Source organism: Alternaria conjuncta (assembly GCF_024043145.1).
Source record: "Alternaria conjuncta strain BMP 0040 chromosome Unknown scaffold_7, whole genome shotgun sequence".
Classification (NCBI taxonomy): Eukaryota; Fungi; Ascomycota; class Dothideomycetes; order Pleosporales; family Pleosporaceae; genus Alternaria; species Alternaria conjuncta.
The window spans coordinates 174927-194415 of record NW_026250096.1 but is presented as its reverse complement, the minus strand read 5'-3'; the positions used below and the strand labels follow the sequence as shown (position 1 = coordinate 194415).

Below are 19489 nucleotides of genomic sequence, written 5' to 3'. Positions count from 1 at the left end.
GATGGCGTATGGCTAATGCACGTCACACCATGGCAGCTTCGCGGATACTTTCGGAAACGACGCAGTGACGTCACGCGCTGTCATGGCAAAGCACCTAGGTATGCCTAAGCATGCTGACAGATGGAGTACTTGCGGACACAGGTCCGTGTGGTGATGCATTTCTACCCGTCTAATAAAGTGCCTCTATGTGTCGGCTCCGTGATGGCAGCCTGCGCAAAACATGCAGCCTCGGCCTGTGAAGAAAGGCGGGCATCCCAAACTCCATCCATGCAAATGACGACCATGGCAGTACAACAAGCAAGGCTACGTGGAACGTCTAGACAGCGACACAGCCGCCGTCAATCTTCAGGTGGCCGCCGGTCATGAACTTGCTGTCTTCGCTGACGAGGAAAGCGACGACGCTGGCCACGTCGTCGGGGCTGCTGAAGCGGTCGAGGGCAGTCTCCTCCTTGAGCTCGGCCAGCTTCTCCTTGCTCCAGCCGTCCTTGTAGCCGGGGGTCTGGATGATGCTGGTGTGGATGGTGTTGACGCGGATGTTGAGGGGGCCGAGCTCCTCGGCAGCGGTGAGGGCAATGCCGCGCAGGGCGAACTTGCTGGCGCTGTACGAGATGAGGTTGGGGAAGCCGCGCAGGCCGGCGATGGAGGAGCGGATGATGATGGAGCCGCCGGCGGCCGTCGTCTGCATGGCGGTGGCGGCGTACTTGACGCCGAGGAAAGCTGGCAGTGGTCAGCGGGTCACGTGGTGGGGTCACGTGGGGTCACGTGGGCGTACCGGACTTGGCGTTGATGGTCATGATGCGGTCAAAGTCGTCCTCGGTCACGTCGAAGATGCTCTTGGACTCGCCGCGGTGGCAGCAGTTGAGCAGGGCGGCGTCGAGCCTCTCGAAGCGCTGGACGACCTTCTTGGCGCAGGCCTCGACGTCGGGCTCCTTGGTGGCGTCGGCGACGATGGTCAGCAGGCGCGACTCGATGGGGATGCCCGTGGGGATGGCGGCCTTGAGCACGGGCACGGCCACCTCGAGGGCCGTCTGGTCGATGTCGATGAGGGCGACGTTGCAGCCCTCGATGAGCAGGCGGCCGGCCGACTCGACGCCCACCTTGCCGCCGCCGCCCGTGATCATGACGACCTTGCCCTCGAGGCGCTGGATGGGCAGCGGGCGCGTCAGGTTGGTCGACGTGGGCGCGCGCTCCATGCCCGGCCGCGGGGGCTTGTTGAGGTTGAGCGTCGAGATGGCGGCGCCGGGCGTGCGCAGGCTCTCGGTCGTGTTGGCGCGCTGCATCGTGTGTGTCGGCGTCGTCGGCGTCGTCGTCGTCGGCGTGCTGGGGAGCGTCGGCGATGCTATTTCTACGTGCGGTGCTCCCTCTCACCGGACCCGTCGTCTCCCTCAAGATGACGTAGCGCCGGGGTTCCCTAGGCGAAATCTTTTCTGCAGCCCGCGCTGATCAAACCCGTCCGTTGAGCCTCCTGCTGGCGGCCGGACCCACCGCCCCGCCCTGGCAGCCAATGCCGCCCGCCGCCGCCATCACTTATCGCACCCCATGCGCACCGCGGTGGGTGCGGTGGGCAAGACACCTGTCGCGCAATCTGCGCCGTTCCACCACTCAGTGACGCCCGCCGCCGCCTCCCCCAGGTGTTCGAACAAGGCGGTCAAGCACTGCGCTATACTGCCAAAGCGGCAGGTAGTCCGGATCCATTCGTCAAGCTACTGCCCCGTTGCGCCCGGCTAACGCGGAACTTAGGTACATGGACACGTTGACATCCCTTGCTCTCCCACAACCTCGCACTCTCTCACCAGTCCAGGAAGTAGTCGATGCCGTCCGCCAGAGCTGCCGCGCCTACTGCCGCATGGTCACTGAACGGGTACTCGTGGATGCTGACATCCCTCAACGCCGGGCTGCCCTCCAGCCTGCTGTACAGCTTCTGGCTCAGATCCGTCATGCGCTGCGGCACGAGGATGCTCTGCCTGAACGCAAACTCCGCGTCCGTCTCCGTCCGTCGCTTCACCAGCTTCTGTTCGAGCGCGCCGTAGCTTATCTGGAAAGCAGGCTTGGTCGCGTTGGCCGTGTCGCTGGCCGAAGGCGACACCAGCGGTGCGAGGAAGTCCGTGTTGTTGAAGACGTAGTCGTCGTTGAAGAAGAGGGCCGGAGAAGCGCTGAGGAACGTATCGAAGAGATCAGGCCGTACCGTGAGCGCATACAGGACGAAGAGGCCGCCAAAGGAGTGGCCGTAGAGTGCGTCGCGGTCAAACTCAGCTTTCGGGAAAGCCGTCTCCTGAACCCATGGCCGGAGAGCATTGTCGATGAACTCGATGAACTCATCCGCATTGGACTGCACGCCGGGCACCGCAGGTAAGGGGCAGCCATCGCAGACTGGAGGCTGGAAGTCGTAGCTCCGCTGCGTGCTGTACGGTGAATCTTCGATGGTCTCCGGGTAGCCTATGCTGACGACAATGCAGTCGGGCATGTTGAACTCGACGGGACGGCGGCGGCGGAAGGCTTCTGTGGCAGTCATACCCAGAGCATTGCCGTCGAGGACATACCTAGTAGCCGTGTCAGTCCGAATCCCCGTGGTGCCGCTGGCGCTGCCTGTGTCCTTACATTGTCTCCACAGTCGACGTCTCCTCCTGTGAGGTCCAGTTCAGCGGCCATGCCAGCTGAATCTGGTATTCCCAAGATCCGTTCTTCGCACTCCAGAACCCTAGGTTGGGCAACACATTGGTAGGAAACTCGGTCATGAGTGGCGTGAACTGCCAGGCACCCAGTGAGCTCATCCTCGCGGTTGTGAAGACGGTCCGTTTCGCGTACTGTTCAAATGCAAGGCAGACTACCTTCCAGCCGGAAAGTCGTTGGTTTTAGTACCTGACAACTACCAGGTAGTCGTCCTAGAAGTATAGACCCAAGGCGCGGGGCGCCAGCCCGTGTTCTATGCACACATCACGCCGCAATCGCAAGGGTCCCGCACTAACTTTGCTGTGGTGGGTTAGCATGGACGCGGCATGGCATTCTAGTCTCGGTACCTGTACTCTGACATCCCAGCGCCTTATTGGGACATGTATATATTGCCAAGACGGGGGATCATCCTTGTTGTCTCCCGTCTCTGCAGTCTGTTCGCCTTTCATGATGATATCAACGCGACTGGACATCTTGTGACACGGGTCGTCGTATAGGATCTAGGCGTCCGCTGCTACAGTCTCAAATTAGTGCGATGGAATTGCGAGTCAAGCAGCTATCCAAGTGGAGGAGGCGGGTCAGAAGAGTTCGTCTGCGTTCTGGCTCTTGAAGAACGGCGGTTGCATGCGCGCAGCCGACGAGCCTCAATCCTACTCGACGGAACTATCGAACGGCAAACCTGGCTACATCGCGTCAATGCAGAAGTCGTGATCAGGGCGCGATACGCGATGAATTCATTCGGGGGGATGTCTCCGGTGCAGCTAGGTGCGCTACATCCACGTGCTCCTACCATCGCAGATGCAGCCGCTGTCACAATCACCTCGGCAGTCCAATCGAATGACCGGGATATCGATCTGATATAACCGTTGCGGTGGGTTGTCCTTCGTCGGCGTTCTTACAAACAGTCGGTTGGCGCAGTCCTGGCTCACGACAAAGTTCGTTGGTTGGCGTCAGCGCATCGGGCCGTAACCATAAACGTTAACGCCATCCGAACGAGGCAGGTCCTGGGGACCCAAGTGCCGGGAACACAACCTCTTCTGACACAGACTCAACGCCGGGTTCAACGGCGAGTCATCCAAGATTTGGATTTGTGATCTTATGCGACCAATTACGAGAGGACGCAGCGATGCGAATCGCATGAACGCAGACGACGATAGTTAGAACAAAGCGATGACAAACGTCACAAAGGTGTTGCTGAATAACATGCTAGAAGGGTGTCTACTTGATACAAATGCAACCATCTTTCTTTAAAAAGCACCTCGTCCAGGCAGCGGATCGTTTTTCGCGGGGCAAGATGCGTCATAGATTGTCGGATTGACAAACTTGGGCATAGGGTCGTTGTTATAAGCCAGCTCGACGAGTGTAGCATTGCCTTTGCACGTGTTAGCGTAGAAACAGGCGTTCGGGTGTTCCCAGTGCTTACCCGAGTTATACATCGGCCATCCGTACTTGGTCAACCCCTCCTGCGAATCACGGGCAAACGCAGCCCAGGCGCCCTGGACATGCTTCATATACTGGTTCTCAGCAGGAGAATTGGGCAGGCCAGAGATGTCTTGAGCGGTACCGAAGACCAGGCCTAGGTCAGAGCCGTGGTAGGCCGCGCTTCCTCGAGGCCCGAGGCCTGCGCTGCCGTTGTAGAGGCGAAGGTTCTCCCAATCTCCGTGGTATCTGTATCGCCAGGTCGGTACGTCGTACTGCGCCCTGTATGCAGCGGACAAGGAGGATGGGCATGTGAAGCCACGCTGGGTGAACAGATCCCATTGCGCGTTGGTAAAGTTCAGCTTGGCCGCCCACCCTGAAATGCGATACCAGCCGTCTTCGTGGTCCGCATTGCCGACCAAAAGCGGAATCTTGGCGAAGGAACCGTCCGCTGAGAGTTGCTGATAATCCGCAAAAACCGTCATGTTGTCGACGGTTGGATGGAAGGTCGCTTGAGTCAGACCGACGCTGGGAAGACCAGGAACCTTTGCCGAGGCAGCCAGAAGAGCAGACATGTTTGCAGAACGTACGCAAGATACGACAGCGGCAGAGTCATTGGCAGCACCCCCACAACCGATGGTCTGGGATACATTGTACCAGATAGACTGCGAGTACTCGACTGTGTTGGGAACGAAGCTCAGTGAGGTTCCAGACATGGGGATGAGACCCGACACAATCGGGTCGTTCTTCCAGGCGTATGCCCAGTAGTCGACAGCGGCGCCACCTGCACTTTGTCCAAAGATGACGATGCGCGAAGGGTCGCCTCCAAAGCCAGCGATATTATCGCGCACCCATTCGACAGCGCTACGGTGGTCGCGCAGGGCCGCGTTCTTCTCAACACCAGGAGCACCAGCGAAGCCGAAGATGCCCAATCGGTAACTGACCCAGTCAGTAGGTGTAGGGTCGACCACAGCGGGTGTCTTACTTGAATGTCACAACGACGACATCCTCAGCGTCGGCCAGATACTGCCCGTTGTAGAAGGGAGAGTGAGGGCCGGGGATCTGGAAACCTAGCGTGGCTGTTAGAAGTCATCCATGACAGCCGAAGGGACCACGTACGTCCTCCGTGAAGAAACACCAGCACTGGTTTCTTTGCATCGGTATCGCCAGCACTCGCCGTCCAGACATTGAGCTTCAAGCAGTCCTCGGACACCGAATTGTTGCTCTGAGCTGCGAAGTTCTTCCACACACGCAAGCCGGATGGCTGTGTGAAGTTGGGGAAAGCTGATACTGGCGGCTTAACAGCAGGGCAGTCACTGTAAAGTCATTAGACGTATCCTACATGTTCGAACTCTCAACATACGGAGACTACAGTCTGTCAGTGATTGAGCACTACCCAGTGATGTCGTGATTACTGACCCACTCGGATGCCTCGAAAACGGTTCCTTTGGGCGCGTCGAACTTCTTCGGCGCAGCAAATCTCAGTTCGCCGACTGGCGCTTCAGCATATCGAATGCCCAAGAATTCAGTCACATGTGTCTTGTTAGACGATGGGTGACCGATCAAGGTACCGCTCGACGTCTCGATGTTGGAGCCATTCTTCGGCGCTGCGACGGCCGAACCGAATAGCGAAGCTACAGCTGCAGCGGTAAGGAGGAGGTGTTGCATAATTTCAACTCGAAACAGCAACTACCATGCGCTCGACGGAATAACTTCAAACAGCTGGAGGGCGACCAGCTGACTTTATTGGAGCGAGATGTAAATCACGGCTCGGTGGCAAGCTGTTAGCTCCACGTTCCTGCGTTGCCAGCCGTCGTCGATGGGACAAACAGGGCTGCAACCAGACAAAGCTCCGACCAGACAAAGTCCCGAGGCAGATGGCAGTGTTGCGAAGGACTCATGCCGAGTGCGCGCGGTCTTACGCCGGCGTCAAAAGCTTCGACGTTGTCAGATAGGACGGGTACGCACGAGGCTTCATCTCGGCTGCAGCCCTAGCAAGGACAACACTAGTCCCAATGCGCTACCCGTCTCCCAGTCGCCCGGAACCTTTCGATCTGGCGGACCTCTCCATCGTCGTGACATACGAACCCGAACACTTGGGACTTTGATGCTGTTCATTCCGCTCAAGCCTTTGCTTTTTCGATACAACTCAAGACCCAAACCTGACGGGCGTAGGCGATGAGTGCGATTTGCCTACATCCGGCACAATTCCGGGCACCGCTGATCGCCATCTGATGTCACCCACCCATACCTGTTCAGTACACTGCACCGAGCCGATTGGCAGTCAGCCCTGGCATTCACGGCAAACGCCTGGACCGTAGCAGGGAAAACCCTGAGCGCGCACGGCATTGTAGAGATCGACATGTGTGGTCCCCGAAGATTGGTACACCAGATCCAATCGCGTCGGATACGAATGCAGAGAAATTCGCCGTCAAAGCATTCCCGTGATGTCCCCACGGAAGGGTCATCAGCCGCTGCACACCCTATACCGTGCATCGCCGTATCTTCAGGGCCGGGTACCTGGAAAGTCCCATGCTGCACGAGGCCCATTAATGATTATACCGTAGGCTCCCGCTGTTCGTGGGTCATCCACAGGACTTGCTCTCCAAAACTTGAGTGTACCCTCATGCGACATGGCTCCCAACGTCGGCCTTGGAACTCAAGGCTCAGTTGAGCGTGGATGGGGCCTCTGGCTCACCAGCGTCTTAGCCGTCATCGTCGCGGGTCTCTTTGTCGCCGGACGCCTTGCACAGCGATTGACCAAGCGAAGTGGTCTGGGAATGGACGACTACATGATCGTCGCTGCCTTGATATCATCGGTCGTGCTCTCTGTAACAGAGTGTCAAGGTTAGTGGACTCGCATCACCTCGAGGGACACTCGTTAAATTCGAACAGCGGTAGTCTATGGATACGGAAGACCATGGAAATCCTTACCCGCCGATTCCCGCATCATCGCTCGCCAATGGTTCTACGGAGCAAACAGTAAGTAGATTCTCAACGACCGTACAATCCTTCTGGACAGCATGGAGTGCTCCAGGAGCCCGGCCTGAATGGCTACGAAAGGACATTTAGTGAAGATGGTGCAGAGTGTCACTACGAAGCTTACTGACCGTTGCAGTCGTCTACAAAGTCGTTCTGATGTTCAACAAGATCTCTGTAGTTTGTCTTTACTACCGAATCTTCGCCATAACCACCAAGTCGTTCCGTATTGCTTGTCACATCATGAGTAAGTGCTCTGACATGACACCAGTTCATCGACTGACTTTGATGTAGACGCTTGGATCATCATCACCGGCTTCGCATTCACTATCGCGACCGTGTTCCAATGCACACCAATCGCGGCCTTCTGGGACAGGACCATACCCGGTGCCCGGTGTTTTAAGAATGAACCCTGGTGGATCTCCTATGCGACGGTTCAAATCACGACCGACTTTATGCTGCTTGCGATGCCTTTTCGGCAGATCTTGAGTCTTTCTATGGGACGGGCTGAAAAGCTGGGCGTGGCGCTTGTGTTTGGCACTGGAGGCTTGTACGTGTCTGAGAGTTCCGTCAAAGGCCCATTGCTAACCTGCTAGTGTCACTTTCGCGTCTATATATCGTGCCACCACAATCGCACGATCCGCAAACAACCCCGATCCAACCTGGGGTCCCGTACCCGCGACAATATGGTCGGTGATAGAAGCAAATGCGGGTATCGTATGTGCTTGCCTTCCTATGCTGCGCGCTCCATTCGTTCGCTTTTTCGGGCCACTTTTCGGCTCGGGCATAGGGACCAAGAACACTACGAAGCGTCAATCGTATCCCATGGGCTGGAAGAGCAACCATGGGCCGGCTGGAACCGGCAACAAGAGCAACGTGTCTGGCAAAAGTGCCTCTGAGCGAGAGAGCGAAGATGATGCACTGCCAGCGAGTAGGCTGGGCGAGCTTGATCGCCGGGGCAGTGGTATATTTGTCACGAACGAGTTCAGTATTGAGCGCAACGAGCTACAAAAGCAAGAGACGGACACAAGGTCGTGCGACCAAGACGGCGATACGAATACGGCGGTGAGCGTCAATGAAGAGAAGCCGGGGGGGAAGAGCCCATTCTACCATGTTTGAGATGACCACGCTACTTGTTCGCGCCCAGCGCGGCCGTGTTAGAGCTGGCTCTTCATCAGATACTGCAAATGCCGTCAAACAGACAGGCTGAGCGTTTTCGCCGATGTGCGCAGCCTGATCGTCAGCTCTCCCAATGGAGACAACTTAGTGTGTGTGTGTTTTCGGTCCTATACTAGACGGCCGCTAGCGAAAGCGACGCGCGATTTTCAATGGCCAATTCATCAACCGCTTGCCTACTGACAGCCGGTCTACTCATCTGGCCTCTTGACGAAACATGGCCCGGATGCTGGATTCCATGCGTCTTCCACGCACACGGTGGTGCAGATGGCTGCCGAGCGTCGCGATGGTTTCCTACCGTCGGGGCGACAAAGGAGGATGAGGTCAGGTACGACTGGACAGCCCGCGCGGCCTTGGGCGATGTCGCGCAGACCGCCAACAGCTTCGGTAGTGTTACGACGTCTTCCTGGCCCTCCCAGAAACCTAGAAAGCTAGATAGCAGATGCAATGCAACGCACACTAGATCCCAGACACTTCGCGCGCCAGCAAGCAACAGTTTCCGCGTCGTGTTGCCGCAGAGAACCAGATAAGCACCCAAGATGACTGCACGATCTAGATCGCGAGCCGCAGCAGAAGAGTGAAAATTTGGCAGCCGAATCTGCGGTCGCACGTTGACTCCCAACAAAGAGAGGCCGAGCAGTGCGGCATTTATCTAGCCCTGGCAACGTGTGGCGTCGAAGACACACGAGTGCAGCAGGCAAAGGCGTGGCATGGACTGTCGCAATGCTTGGTTGCGGACAGCGGGCGTGTTCGCGAATGAAGAGCGTGCAGCGAAAGCCAAGACAGGACAGAGGCTTGCCGATCGGTGCCCCGCTTCCTCTGCGCCACAGTTGGATATTGGTCTCTCCCCCAGACGTCATGCGCACATGCAGTGAATATCGACTTGACCGGATCCGTGATGTATCCTGATTTTCCTCCAGCTGGCGCGCGCGCTTCTGTGCTCTGCCATCGACATCTCTCGAGCTGAAGCCGCGACGAGCCCCGCCGACATGACGACCAAGAGTACCACCGACTTTGTCGAATCAACCGAGCCTGTCGGAGCCAAGACCAAGGCGCAGGTCCTCACCGACGTCTTCTCTCTCGCGACCCAGTTCAGCACTTGTGTTGAAGCTTTCAACCTCATCCATCCTTCCAAGGACCACGACCATGCGCAGAAGGTTGCGCTTGCCAAGCTCGGCCTTCAGCAGGGCAGGTTGCTGATCTTTGGCGATGCCGTGGGCATCTCTGCGCCGCCCGCGACGATTGCTCGACACATGATCCCCAGCCATCCGGGCGTCACGAACCCGGATCCGCATCTGCCAGTCAACTTTGGCGTCCGAGACGCGAGGCTTGACGACGAGGTTATCAATGCAAAGGTGCGCAGGGCCCTGCATGAGATCGCCGGCCGCCCTAGCACTATGTCGCGCGATGAACTGATGAACGTATACGGCCTGAAGAGTCCAAAGACGTTCTCGCGCCTGGAATACCCAGCACTCGACACCAACCGACTAGAAGGCTTCCGCGAGAAGTTTGCCCTCCTCAAGGATCTCCTCGCCCAGACGGGCGCGCGGGCGACTCTAAAGCGCAACCTGAGCATGACCACCTCGCATTGGACCGTCAAGGACACCACGCGCTTCAGCGAGTACGTCAAGGTTGTCCGCACCGAAGTCGATGCGCTCATTGATCTCATGGGCGTCAAGGAGCAGGTTGACCGGGGAATCCGATCCGATCTCAAGAGCATGGGCTGGCACCCTGACCTCACAGGGCCAGCAGTGCGGCAAGACTGGGAGAAGCTGCGTCTGATCCGGGAAGCCTGCGTCGTCGATTATCCAGAGTACATCGATGTCATCGACAAAGCCATGTCGTACATCACCGAAGAAGTCAAGGAATCCAATCTCGCCCGAAACCGTGCTGTACTGGGTCTTTCAGAATCCAATGTGGATGCAGCAGGCGCGCGCCGCAAGTCAGACTACGATGTCCGCTCCATTCCGGCTCCTTCGCCAGCCCACGTCGCCGGACTCAAGCCCTCAAAGCCAGAAGCAAAATCCCACATCCAGCTGGCTGCCGAACGTGCCCTGAATCCAAACGCTGGCAAGGAAAAGCGCCCGGGTTGGCTCTCGGCTTTCAAATTCAAGTCGTGGTCCAAGAGCAGCAAAACCGCACACGACAAGCAGCGCTCGAACAGCGTTCCACATACGCCGACCGTTGACCCCCAGCGCTCCCTCTCAGCAGGCGAGGCACCAAATCGCACCTCGGAAGACTCCAACACCCTCCAAGCCGTGCGCTCCAAGTCCCTTAGCGCAATCCCCAGTGACAGCACACCACAGCCTCCGCCTTCAAATCTAGACTCTCGCGTCCGCAAGCTCAGTCTAGATCACGGAGACATGGCGGGTATCCCGCCCATCCAGGAGAATGGCGGCGAAGTGACTAGTTTCCCAGCAAGAAGCGGGCTAGCTGAGTTCGACGACGATATGGACAAGAACGCGCTGGTGCAGGTGGACACGGCCAAGAGTGAGGGGAGCAAAGATGAACTGGAGAATGTCAAGACGGTGAATAGTTACATTGATCGGCATGATATGTATCCAGCTATAGGTCGCATTGAAACCAAGGATATCAGGAATGTTGCGCATACGCCGGGTCTTTAAGGTCTGGCGCGTGTGCTCACGAGGCCAGTCTAGCGAGAGACGGGGAGTAATTTGTAATCACTTAGTGCTTTTTGGTTTCAGAGCAAGAGAAGATATAGTTATAGGGTAACTCAGTGTCAGACTGTAGATGCTGATTGTGTTTCAGAGCGAGGAGCTCACGAATGCTTCGCTACAGACTTTCTCATCATTTCCACGTCGACCGAGTACGTTCAGAGCCATCATTCCGTTGTTGAGCTCAACCATGATCTCGCTTACCGAGGGCAGCATCCGAAAGTCGACCAAGTTGGATCACAGCCCCACACATCCATAGATTGAGCCTTTTCTGCTTACCGTATACTTGCAGAGATGCTATGTGGAATGCTAAAGAGGCTCACTTTAACCACAACACCATTTACATACCATCCGTCAAGTCAACACCACCAGACATATGCTCATGCCAGCCTTGTTCTTTCTTTCCCCACGTGTCTACTCATGAGTATCCGATTGGCAGTTGTTAGGAAGACAGACTACTCGAGCGAGCGGCTCTGCATACTCTGGAACGTCTCATGGCGTCACTCGTCAACGCTTACATGCCTTTCGTGAAGACGCTCTACCCATCAAACATGAAGCCATGAGGCCTAGAAGATGGGGTCTCTCTCAATAGCGGTTTGACTTGTTCGCGATACCTCATACAATGACCTGAAGTACGTAAAAATCTACGAAATGCATCAGACGGGTGCATCTGGAAACGGTCATAGCTGAGGAAGTGGAGACGTTTATAGACACCATGTGCGTTTGGGATGGCTGAACACGGGGCGCTGATATACATCCAAATCTGTATCAAAGAAATATGTTGACTCGCATGAATGAACCATCATCGCCGCTGAGATGTCCCGCTGTAACGGTCCCTTTACGACCGGCAAGCGATGTCCATGTATTCAGTGCCTCACGCATCGGCCTCGACCGCACCTTTGCCAACACCACTATTGTCGACATTTAAATCGTATCAACAAATGTCTAAATCCTATTCAAGCGCCCAAGGCGTGGTGAAATCCAGATCTGTCACCGCCAGGGGAAGGGCTAAGTGGTAGCTGACGTCAAGCTACCCAATGAAGGGAACAGGCTTCCGCAGCAATAATACGCATAGCTATATTATACCTGTGTTTCCATCATCCGAATAAACATCGTATGTCCTGCAATGCATGCAGCCGCGGGATCTGATAGTGGTGATGCAGATTTGTTGATTCCCGCACCTCCACCATGACACAAATCAAACGCTTTATCTAGTAGATCCTACTGAGCCACGTGATTGGAAAACGTCGTTGACTTCTCTTTCTTGGCATGGGCTACATTGGGATCCTTCGACACTCACCGTGAAGGTGAGTGCATGTTCTCGTCTTCACCTTCACCTTGAGTCCAGGCAGATCGCTTGTTGACTTTTCTCCCTCGCGACTTCCTCCCCTCAATTTTGTCAACCTCGTCTCTCTCACCTTTCTACATTGTTCAAGCTCTTACTCCGCAACGTGAGGGCCAAGGTAGTCATCCCCCAGCCATTCTTCTGCGCGCACGCTCTAACTGGATTTAGAAAAGTTACACGTCGTCGCGCGCTCTTGCGGGCTCGATCGTGTTTTGTTTGCGCCCAGTCAACCTGGCAACAACAGCAAACCGCGTCAACAAACACATTTCTGGAACAAAGTCCACCCGCCACATACCAACAACCATCGAAACGATGCCGCCTAACGGTCTCTACCGCATGCCGCAGCATCACCTGACTGGTCAAGGCGCCTCAATGAAGCGTCCGTCTTACAACAGCATGGACTTCAAAGAGGACGAGGAGCCGGCACCTATCAAAACCAACGATGGTGCGACGGATGAAGTTGCCGAGGAAGAGAAAGCTAAGAAGAAGCAAGAGAAGGCCGAGAGGAAGGAAGCCAGGAGACTGAAGAGGCTGTCCAAAGAAGCTAAAGCTACCCAGGAGCCCGAGAAGGTAGAAGGGAAGCAAAACACTCCACCAGTCGATGCGACACCTACTGTCAAGCTTGCTGCGACTCCTCTCAAGAATGGAAAATATGGTCCACGCGGTCCGTACAAGAAGAGGGAGGTTGGACCCGACGGCACACCAGTTTCTGCTGCGAAGAAGCGCAAGCGAGAGAGCGAGGCCGCAGTCGCTATGCCAGCTACCGTACCTACGGAGTCACCCAAGAAGAAGCCCGGACGGCCAAAGGCTTCGGACAAGAAGGATGTTGTTGAGTCTAACAAGACGGCGAAGAAGGTCGTCAAGTCTGGCGAGACCAAGGCTAAGAAGCAGAAACTGGAGAAAGCGCCTGCTGCCTCTGACTTGCAGAAGAGTTCCAACGTCGTCAAGACCCCGGTACCAGCGCCCTCTGTCGCAGCGGCTCTGTCTTCTCGTCCGAGGCAGACTCCAGTTCCGCTGCCTCACAAGACAGCCGTCCCGCTTCCTCGAAAGACACCTGTCCCGCTTCCTCAGAAGACACCGGCTCCACTTCCTCAGAAGTCTCCCCATGCTCTGAAGGACGGCGTCAGTAAGTCATCGGCCAAGACTACCAAGGCTGCTTCCGCTCAGTCTGAAGTCCTTGTCACCGAGACTCCTCTTTCGCAGATGAGCCGCACTCCTGCAACCACTCCTCGTGTGTCAGCGATTCCTTTCAGCCTTGCACCGGCACAGTCGTCAGCAGCGACCACAACCAAGAAAACCGAGGAAGCACCTACTGCCGACGAATCGTCTCCCGATATCCCTCTCATGACTATCGCAAGACTTGCCAAAGCCGATAAGCACGTGGTCGGTAGCCAAGGCTCCGTCAACCCACTCACTAACAGCCAAATCGAGAGCTTCACCTCTGCGAACCTCATGAACTTCAAAGAGCCCCTAAACGACGCCCCCAAACCACGCCCCCGAGGTCGTCGCGCTGTCAGCGAAGCAACCAGCACCACGTCGAGCACCTCTTCCTCCACAACCCAAAGTGTTCTGGACATGTATCTGCGCCCTAACAAGCCATACACTCGGCCCGACGAGGAGCTCTCTCCCTTCGACAAGAAGAAGAAGAAGCATGTGGAGAAGCACACCGAAGCCAGCTTTGACGTTTTCACTACTACCTTCACCACTTCCCAGCGTACCATCAACTTCACCGAGGAAGCCGAGTACATGGAAGAGTATGACGACTGGCTCTACGACAGCAAAGAAGCAGGTCCCCTTCCTTGCCTACCCCAGTTAACAGGCTGCTCCTCCAAGAGCGAACAGCTGCTACAACTGCAACGCTCCGATGACACCAACACTGCCGCGCTCAAGGTGGTCGTCACAAACGCATTGCAAGTGGAAAAGGCCAACGCCGACATCAAGCGCGCCGAGACTGCATCCACCTTCTTCCGCTACAGTATCTTGACCCGTGTCCCCATGCCTCTTGGTGCGATTGAAGGATCCTGGAAGCTGTACTGCCCCATGTACACCGAGACCCACATCGACAACCACGGTTTCGGCCAGCGCACTCTCAGGGTTTCCTCCATTATTGGTCTGAGCGCCGCATCCGGTGCCCATAGTGCCAGTCTCAGTATTCCATCTCGTTCCTCGCCGTATGCCACCCACGCGTTTCATGCTCCCCCTCACGCATCTTTCCGCATTGTCCAGGCCAAGACAGTTGTCGGCAAATACAACATAGACATCATGTTTCTAGGGAATGGATACTTGAAGCTCAGGGTTGACATGCACCTTTTGACTACGGGTAAGACGGTTGCGGAGAAGAAGGCGGCCAAGAAGGGTAAGCAGGCTAAGATCAAGGCGGGACAGGGTATCTGGGAGTTCCTTGGTGTGCACGAGAAGGCAGTCGATTGGGAGCCCGAGGTCGATGAGGTGGAGAAGGAGGGTAGGAGACTGACTGCAAAGTATGATGGGCGCTAAGGAGAAGCGTGAGGTTGATGGATCGAGTCGGTGATTGGTGGGTGTGAGCTATACGCAACATGCATTGTCGGAGGACGAGTGGAGAGTTAATGAGGTCTTCGCGTTGGGGGAATCCTGGGGTAAGAGTTGGGCTTGCCTGTCGAAGGCTACTTGGGCTTCGCAGGAGCTTTGCAGACTGTTACTTACGGTTTTCATACGCCAGCCGATGAAGATACTCAGCACGGCAAGACTGCACTGTCGGTCGTCCAGACATGAACCGATGATGCCTGTCTATTGCACGTCTTTCTTGTACGATACTCATAATAAACATACAAGGCACGTATACTCGCTTCGCTGTGGCGTGACTGTTGTTCTATTCATACTGTTCGCATCTACGTCTACCACTCGTCATTGAACGAAGCAAAAACTCCTAGTCTCATGCAAGAGGTATCAAAACATCCCTTCCTCGCTATCTCCTAAAACACCTACTCCCCAATTTCTTGCTTCTATATGCAGGGTGACTATATTACGCGTTCCTTGACCAGATCAGAGCGGAGATGTGACCGTCCACTGACCCGTCTCAGCGAGTGAGAGGGAGAAGAAGAGGAAGAAGAGGAAGAAGACACCTAGTCCTTCTTCGCCCGGCCGTTTTGCTGTTCGACAAGCTCCAACTTCTCGTTACCCTTTTGGATAAAGAACTTGCGCTCGAGGAATTTGAGACCTTCGTCGATGATGCTGGTTTCATGTTAGCCTTGCTCTTTCGTTGATTCTAACAGACTGTGAGGATGACTTACATGATAGGCGCACTAATGGCCATGACCGCCTTCCACTCGTTGCCGTCTAGCGGGATGACACTGAAGAGTCCCTGCAAGAACGGAATGTAGAGGAGAGCAAAGTGCAAGGCCATGCTCAAACAGATGGCATAGACGAGCATCATATTTTCCCAGAGCGGCAGTGTCAGCAGACTCTCTGAGCTGCTCAAAGCGTTCATGGCATTGAGCATCTCGATTACGACCAGGATGCTCAAGCTGACGGTTGACGCAGCCTGGGCAGACGAGTTGCTAAACATTTCGCAGCCGATCTCAGGGAACTGGGTAGAGCAGCGGTGGAAGTGGCGGAGCTGGTAGAACGAGATTTGAGGACCGTCGCTATTGAACATGAACCACCACGCATAGCCACCGACAGTTGCGGCACCGACATAGGTACCAATAACCATGTAACGGAAGAACAACCAGCCGCTGATGAGAGGCTCGTCGCGCTTACGGGGCTGGCGCTTCATCACATCGTGGTCCGGAGGGTTGAAGGAGAGAGCGGTGGCGGGGAGACCGTCGGTAACGAGATTGACCCAGAGGAGTTGGACAGGAATCAAAGCTTCAGGCATACCCATAGCGGCAGTCAGGAAGATCGACACGACTTCTCCAATGTTGGACGAAATGAGGTAGCGAATGAACTGCTGAGTGTTGTTGTAGATAGAGCGGCCTTCTTCGACGGCGCCTTCGATGGTAGCGAAGTTGTCATCTACAAGGACCATATCAGCGGCGAGCTTGGCTACGTCGGTTCCGGAGCCCATGGCAACACCAATGTCAGCTTTCTTGAGTGCGGGAGCATCGTTCACACCGTCACCAGTCATAGCGACCACCTCACCGGCTTGCTGAAGGAGGTCGACGAGTTTGGACTTGTGCGTTGGCTCAGTGCGGGAGAAGAGGCTTGCGTGCTTAGCGGCTTCCATCTTTTCAGATTCGGAGAGATCATCGAATTGGCGACCAGTAAAAGACTTGCCAGTAAGATCCTCGTTGGGTCCGAAGACGCCAATCTGACGGCAGATGGACTCGGCAGTGTTTTGGTTGTCCCCAGTGATGACCACGACGCGGATACCAGCAGAGCGGCACTTTGCGATGGAGGCGCGGACTTCAGGACGAGGAGGATCCAACATGCCGACGAGACCGATGAGAGTCATCTTCTGCTCTAGCTGAGTGTACTCCTTGGTGGTCTTCGCCTTCGCCAGAAGCGGGTTCGATTCAACGTCTTCAACAGACGCCACAGCAATGACACGCAGACCGCGATTGCCGTACTCGACAATCTCCTTGTTGATAAGACTGGCCAGTTGCTTGCTCATTGGTATCTTCTTGCCGTTCTTGCCAACGACGACATTGGTGCAACGATCAAGAATTGACTCGGGGGCGCCCTTTACGAGAAGCTTCTGCGAGTTGCCCTTCTTTACAAGGACAGACATGCTCTTACGGTCGCGGGAGAATTCGTAGGTTGCTAGGCGGGAATACTGGCTCTCGTAGTGCTTGGTGGCGAAATCGAGGCGTCCTTCAGGCGAGGTGCTGGCGCGCGTGGCATTGTGGGCAATGTCGGGAGTGCCAACCTTTTCTACTAGGACACGAAGGGCACCCTCAGTAGGCTCACCGACGAGGTTATACGTGCCATTCTTGGAGTCGTAGGCAAGGGCGGCATCGTTGCAAAGCGCCGTGACTTCACAGATCTGGCGGACAGTGTCGGATTGCGCCGCGAGGTTCTCGAGAGGATTGCCACGAAGTGAGATCTGGCCCTCGGGCGCAAAGCTAGTACCTTGGACGTCAAACTCTTCAAGGCCGCTGCCCTGTTCGTTGAGGAAGACCATCTTGTTGACGCTCATCTGGTTGGTGGTGAGGGTGCCAGTCTTGTCGGAGCAGATGACGCTGCAGCTGCCGAGAGTCTCGACAGAAGGCAAGCTCCGCACGACGGCGTTCCTCGCAGCCATCTTGCGCGTGCCCAGGGCCAAGCAGGTTGTGATGACGACGGCCAGACCCTCGGGGATGGCGGCGACACCGAGCGAGACGGCAATCTTGAGGTAGTAAATGGCGCCCTTGGTGAAGCTGCCATGCGAGGGGTCGTTGAAGTTGCGGATGTTGATGAGCCAGACGAGGATGCAGATGGCCGTGATGACCTTTGCGAGCTGGTCGCCGAAGTCGTTGAGCTTCTCCTTGAGGGGTGTGGGCTGCGAGATCTGTGCCGTGATGCTCTCATGGATGTCTCCAATTGCGGTGTTGGCGCCTGTCAGGACGACCAGCGCAGTCGCATGGCCCGTGACGACCGTGGTACCCGAGAAGAGCATGTTGACTTGGTCCTGCTTGACGGCGCTCTCATCTTTGACGGCCCGGGTGTCCTTGGACACGCTCTCGCTCTCTCCGGTCAAGATGGACTGGTCGATGTTGAAGCTGTTGCTCTGGATAGACAAGATCCTGCAGTCGGCGGGTATCCTGTCGCCGATTGTAACGGAGATGACATCTCCAGGGACCAGCTCGTCGGCCTTGACGCGTTTGACGTGGCCGTCGCGCACGACCTTGGCTTCGTTGGCGGAGTATTCTTGCAGAGCCGCAATGGCCTTTTCGGCGCTGGTTTCCTGCGATACTCCGACGACGGCGTTGAGGACGAGGATGGTGAGAATCTATGGGGCCTGTCAGCGCAGTGCAGGCAGAGTCTGGTCTAGTACGTACGACTGCCGGGTCGACGAAAGCGGTCCAGCCTTCGTCCTCTTCAAAGAGGGCAAGTACGAACGACACTGCTGCCGAGCCTAGCAAGATGATGACCAGCTGGTCCTTGAACTGCTCCAGGATGAGCTCCCAGATGGGTGTCGGCGGGTCTTCTGGCAGCGCTGTCCCGCGTGTTAGTGGTGGGCGGCCTCTGCGACGGCGCTGACATACCGTTCTTGCCATGCTTCTCCCGTGCGCTCTGCACCTGCTGGGCGCTGAGGCCCTGTTGCTCCTCGACCTGGAACTGCCTCAGCGCCTCGGCAGGCGTCTTGGTGTACGCATTCTCCATGCCCACTGCTCTCGGTGCCGCGTCTGCGTCTCTCGGTGCTCTCGCTGTTGGATGGTCCGCGTGGCGCGGTGGTGGTGGTGGTCGCAGAGATAGTTCGGCTCGCGAAGTGTGTGGTCTTTGCCTATGACGTTGAGATGCACTGGGACAACGTCCGCCTTATTACTGGGAGCGGCAAGGGAGGGACCGTGTTTCCTGGCACAAGCAGCGTCACAGGAGAAGAGGATGGAAGGTTCTGCGATTGTCCACGGCAGCAACGGCTGTACTGGCGGCGCAACAGCTCTTGTCTCGACTTCGGCGCGTCCCAAGAAATCTGTCCTCTAAAATCGACCCGCATGCGCCACAGCACTAGTCCGCTTGCAGCCGCTCCAGCCACCCTTCGCCCGCCAACACGTTTCGCGCACCTCGTTGCCATTCGCGCACCCGTCCGACTGCACCTCGAGCGGAATGTGGCTGGTGAGAGTCGCCGTTCGCAGCGACTCTGCAAGGCTTGGGGCGCGGCCAGATTCCGAGGCCAGGTGCCATATTCGGCCATGCCCCGCGGCTCGAGCTCCCCACCTTGGACATCATGACTGCAGCTCACCGGGGCAAGACTGCCGTGCCTGCGGGTCGAGCTCGGCAATCCGCGTCTTAGCAGAGCTCACGTTACCAGCACTGCAGTGTCACTCGCAAAGGAAGCAGCGAGTCGAATCATATGGTAAACGTTTCGTTGGATAGTAGCCCGCGTATGCTATTGCAGCCCATGTTCCAGGTCGTCCCGACATGCACAATTCATCAAAGGGTATTATGGCCTACCAAAGGTATCCCGCTCGCTAAACGCCGCAAAAAGCCTTCAAAGGCCCGGTCAAATGCTATCGTCATCATCATGTACCCAGTCCGATCCAGTCATGCCCGCTCTCTAGCATCACCACCTGTATCGTGTACGACTATAATCTATGTATCGTGA

The 19489-nt window shown here is 56.3% G+C and overlaps 6 protein-coding genes across 6 annotated transcripts; 3 read left to right on the top strand and 3 right to left on the bottom strand.

Moving 5' to 3' along the window:
• Positions 1–316: 316 nt before the first annotated feature.
• On the bottom strand, positions 317–1280 carry J4E85_005147 (uncharacterized protein; the record flags this gene model as incomplete). The annotated part of the gene is made up of 2 exons (XM_051469397.1): positions 317–717; positions 773–1280. 2 exons carry the CDS (start codon positions 1278–1280, stop codon positions 317–319), a joined length of 909 nt encoding a protein of 302 aa, XP_051326228.1.
• Positions 1281–1789: 509 nt separating this feature from the next.
• Positions 1790–2771, bottom strand: J4E85_005146 (uncharacterized protein; the record flags this gene model as incomplete). Its single annotated transcript, XM_051469396.1, has 2 exons — positions 1790–2540; positions 2599–2771. 2 exons carry the CDS (start codon positions 2769–2771, stop codon positions 1790–1792), a joined length of 924 nt encoding a protein of 307 aa, XP_051326227.1.
• A 1146-nt stretch (positions 2772–3917) lies between these two features.
• Positions 3918–5757, bottom strand: J4E85_005145 (uncharacterized protein; the record flags this gene model as incomplete). The annotated part of the gene is made up of 5 exons (XM_051469395.1): positions 3918–4042; positions 4094–5028; positions 5075–5159; positions 5209–5405; positions 5513–5757. The coding sequence occupies 5 exons, from the start codon at positions 5755–5757 to the stop codon at positions 3918–3920; spliced, it is 1587 nt and encodes a 528-aa protein (XP_051326226.1).
• A 965-nt stretch (positions 5758–6722) lies between these two features.
• On the top strand, positions 6723–8187 carry J4E85_005144 (uncharacterized protein; the record flags this gene model as incomplete). Its single annotated transcript, XM_051469394.1, has 5 exons — positions 6723–6936; positions 6985–7071; positions 7208–7315; positions 7363–7618; positions 7665–8187. The coding sequence occupies 5 exons, from the start codon at positions 6723–6725 to the stop codon at positions 8185–8187; spliced, it is 1188 nt and encodes a 395-aa protein (XP_051326225.1).
• A 1046-nt stretch (positions 8188–9233) lies between these two features.
• Positions 9234–10868, top strand: J4E85_005143 (uncharacterized protein; the record flags this gene model as incomplete). Its single annotated transcript, XM_051469393.1, has 1 exon — positions 9234–10868. The coding sequence occupies one exon, from the start codon at positions 9234–9236 to the stop codon at positions 10866–10868; it is 1635 nt and encodes a 544-aa protein (XP_051326224.1).
• A 1708-nt stretch (positions 10869–12576) lies between these two features.
• Positions 12577–14760, top strand: J4E85_005142 (uncharacterized protein; the record flags this gene model as incomplete). Its single annotated transcript, XM_051469392.1, has 1 exon — positions 12577–14760. One exon carries the CDS (start codon positions 12577–12579, stop codon positions 14758–14760), a length of 2184 nt encoding a protein of 727 aa, XP_051326223.1.
• Positions 14761–19489: the final 4729 nt, after the last annotated feature.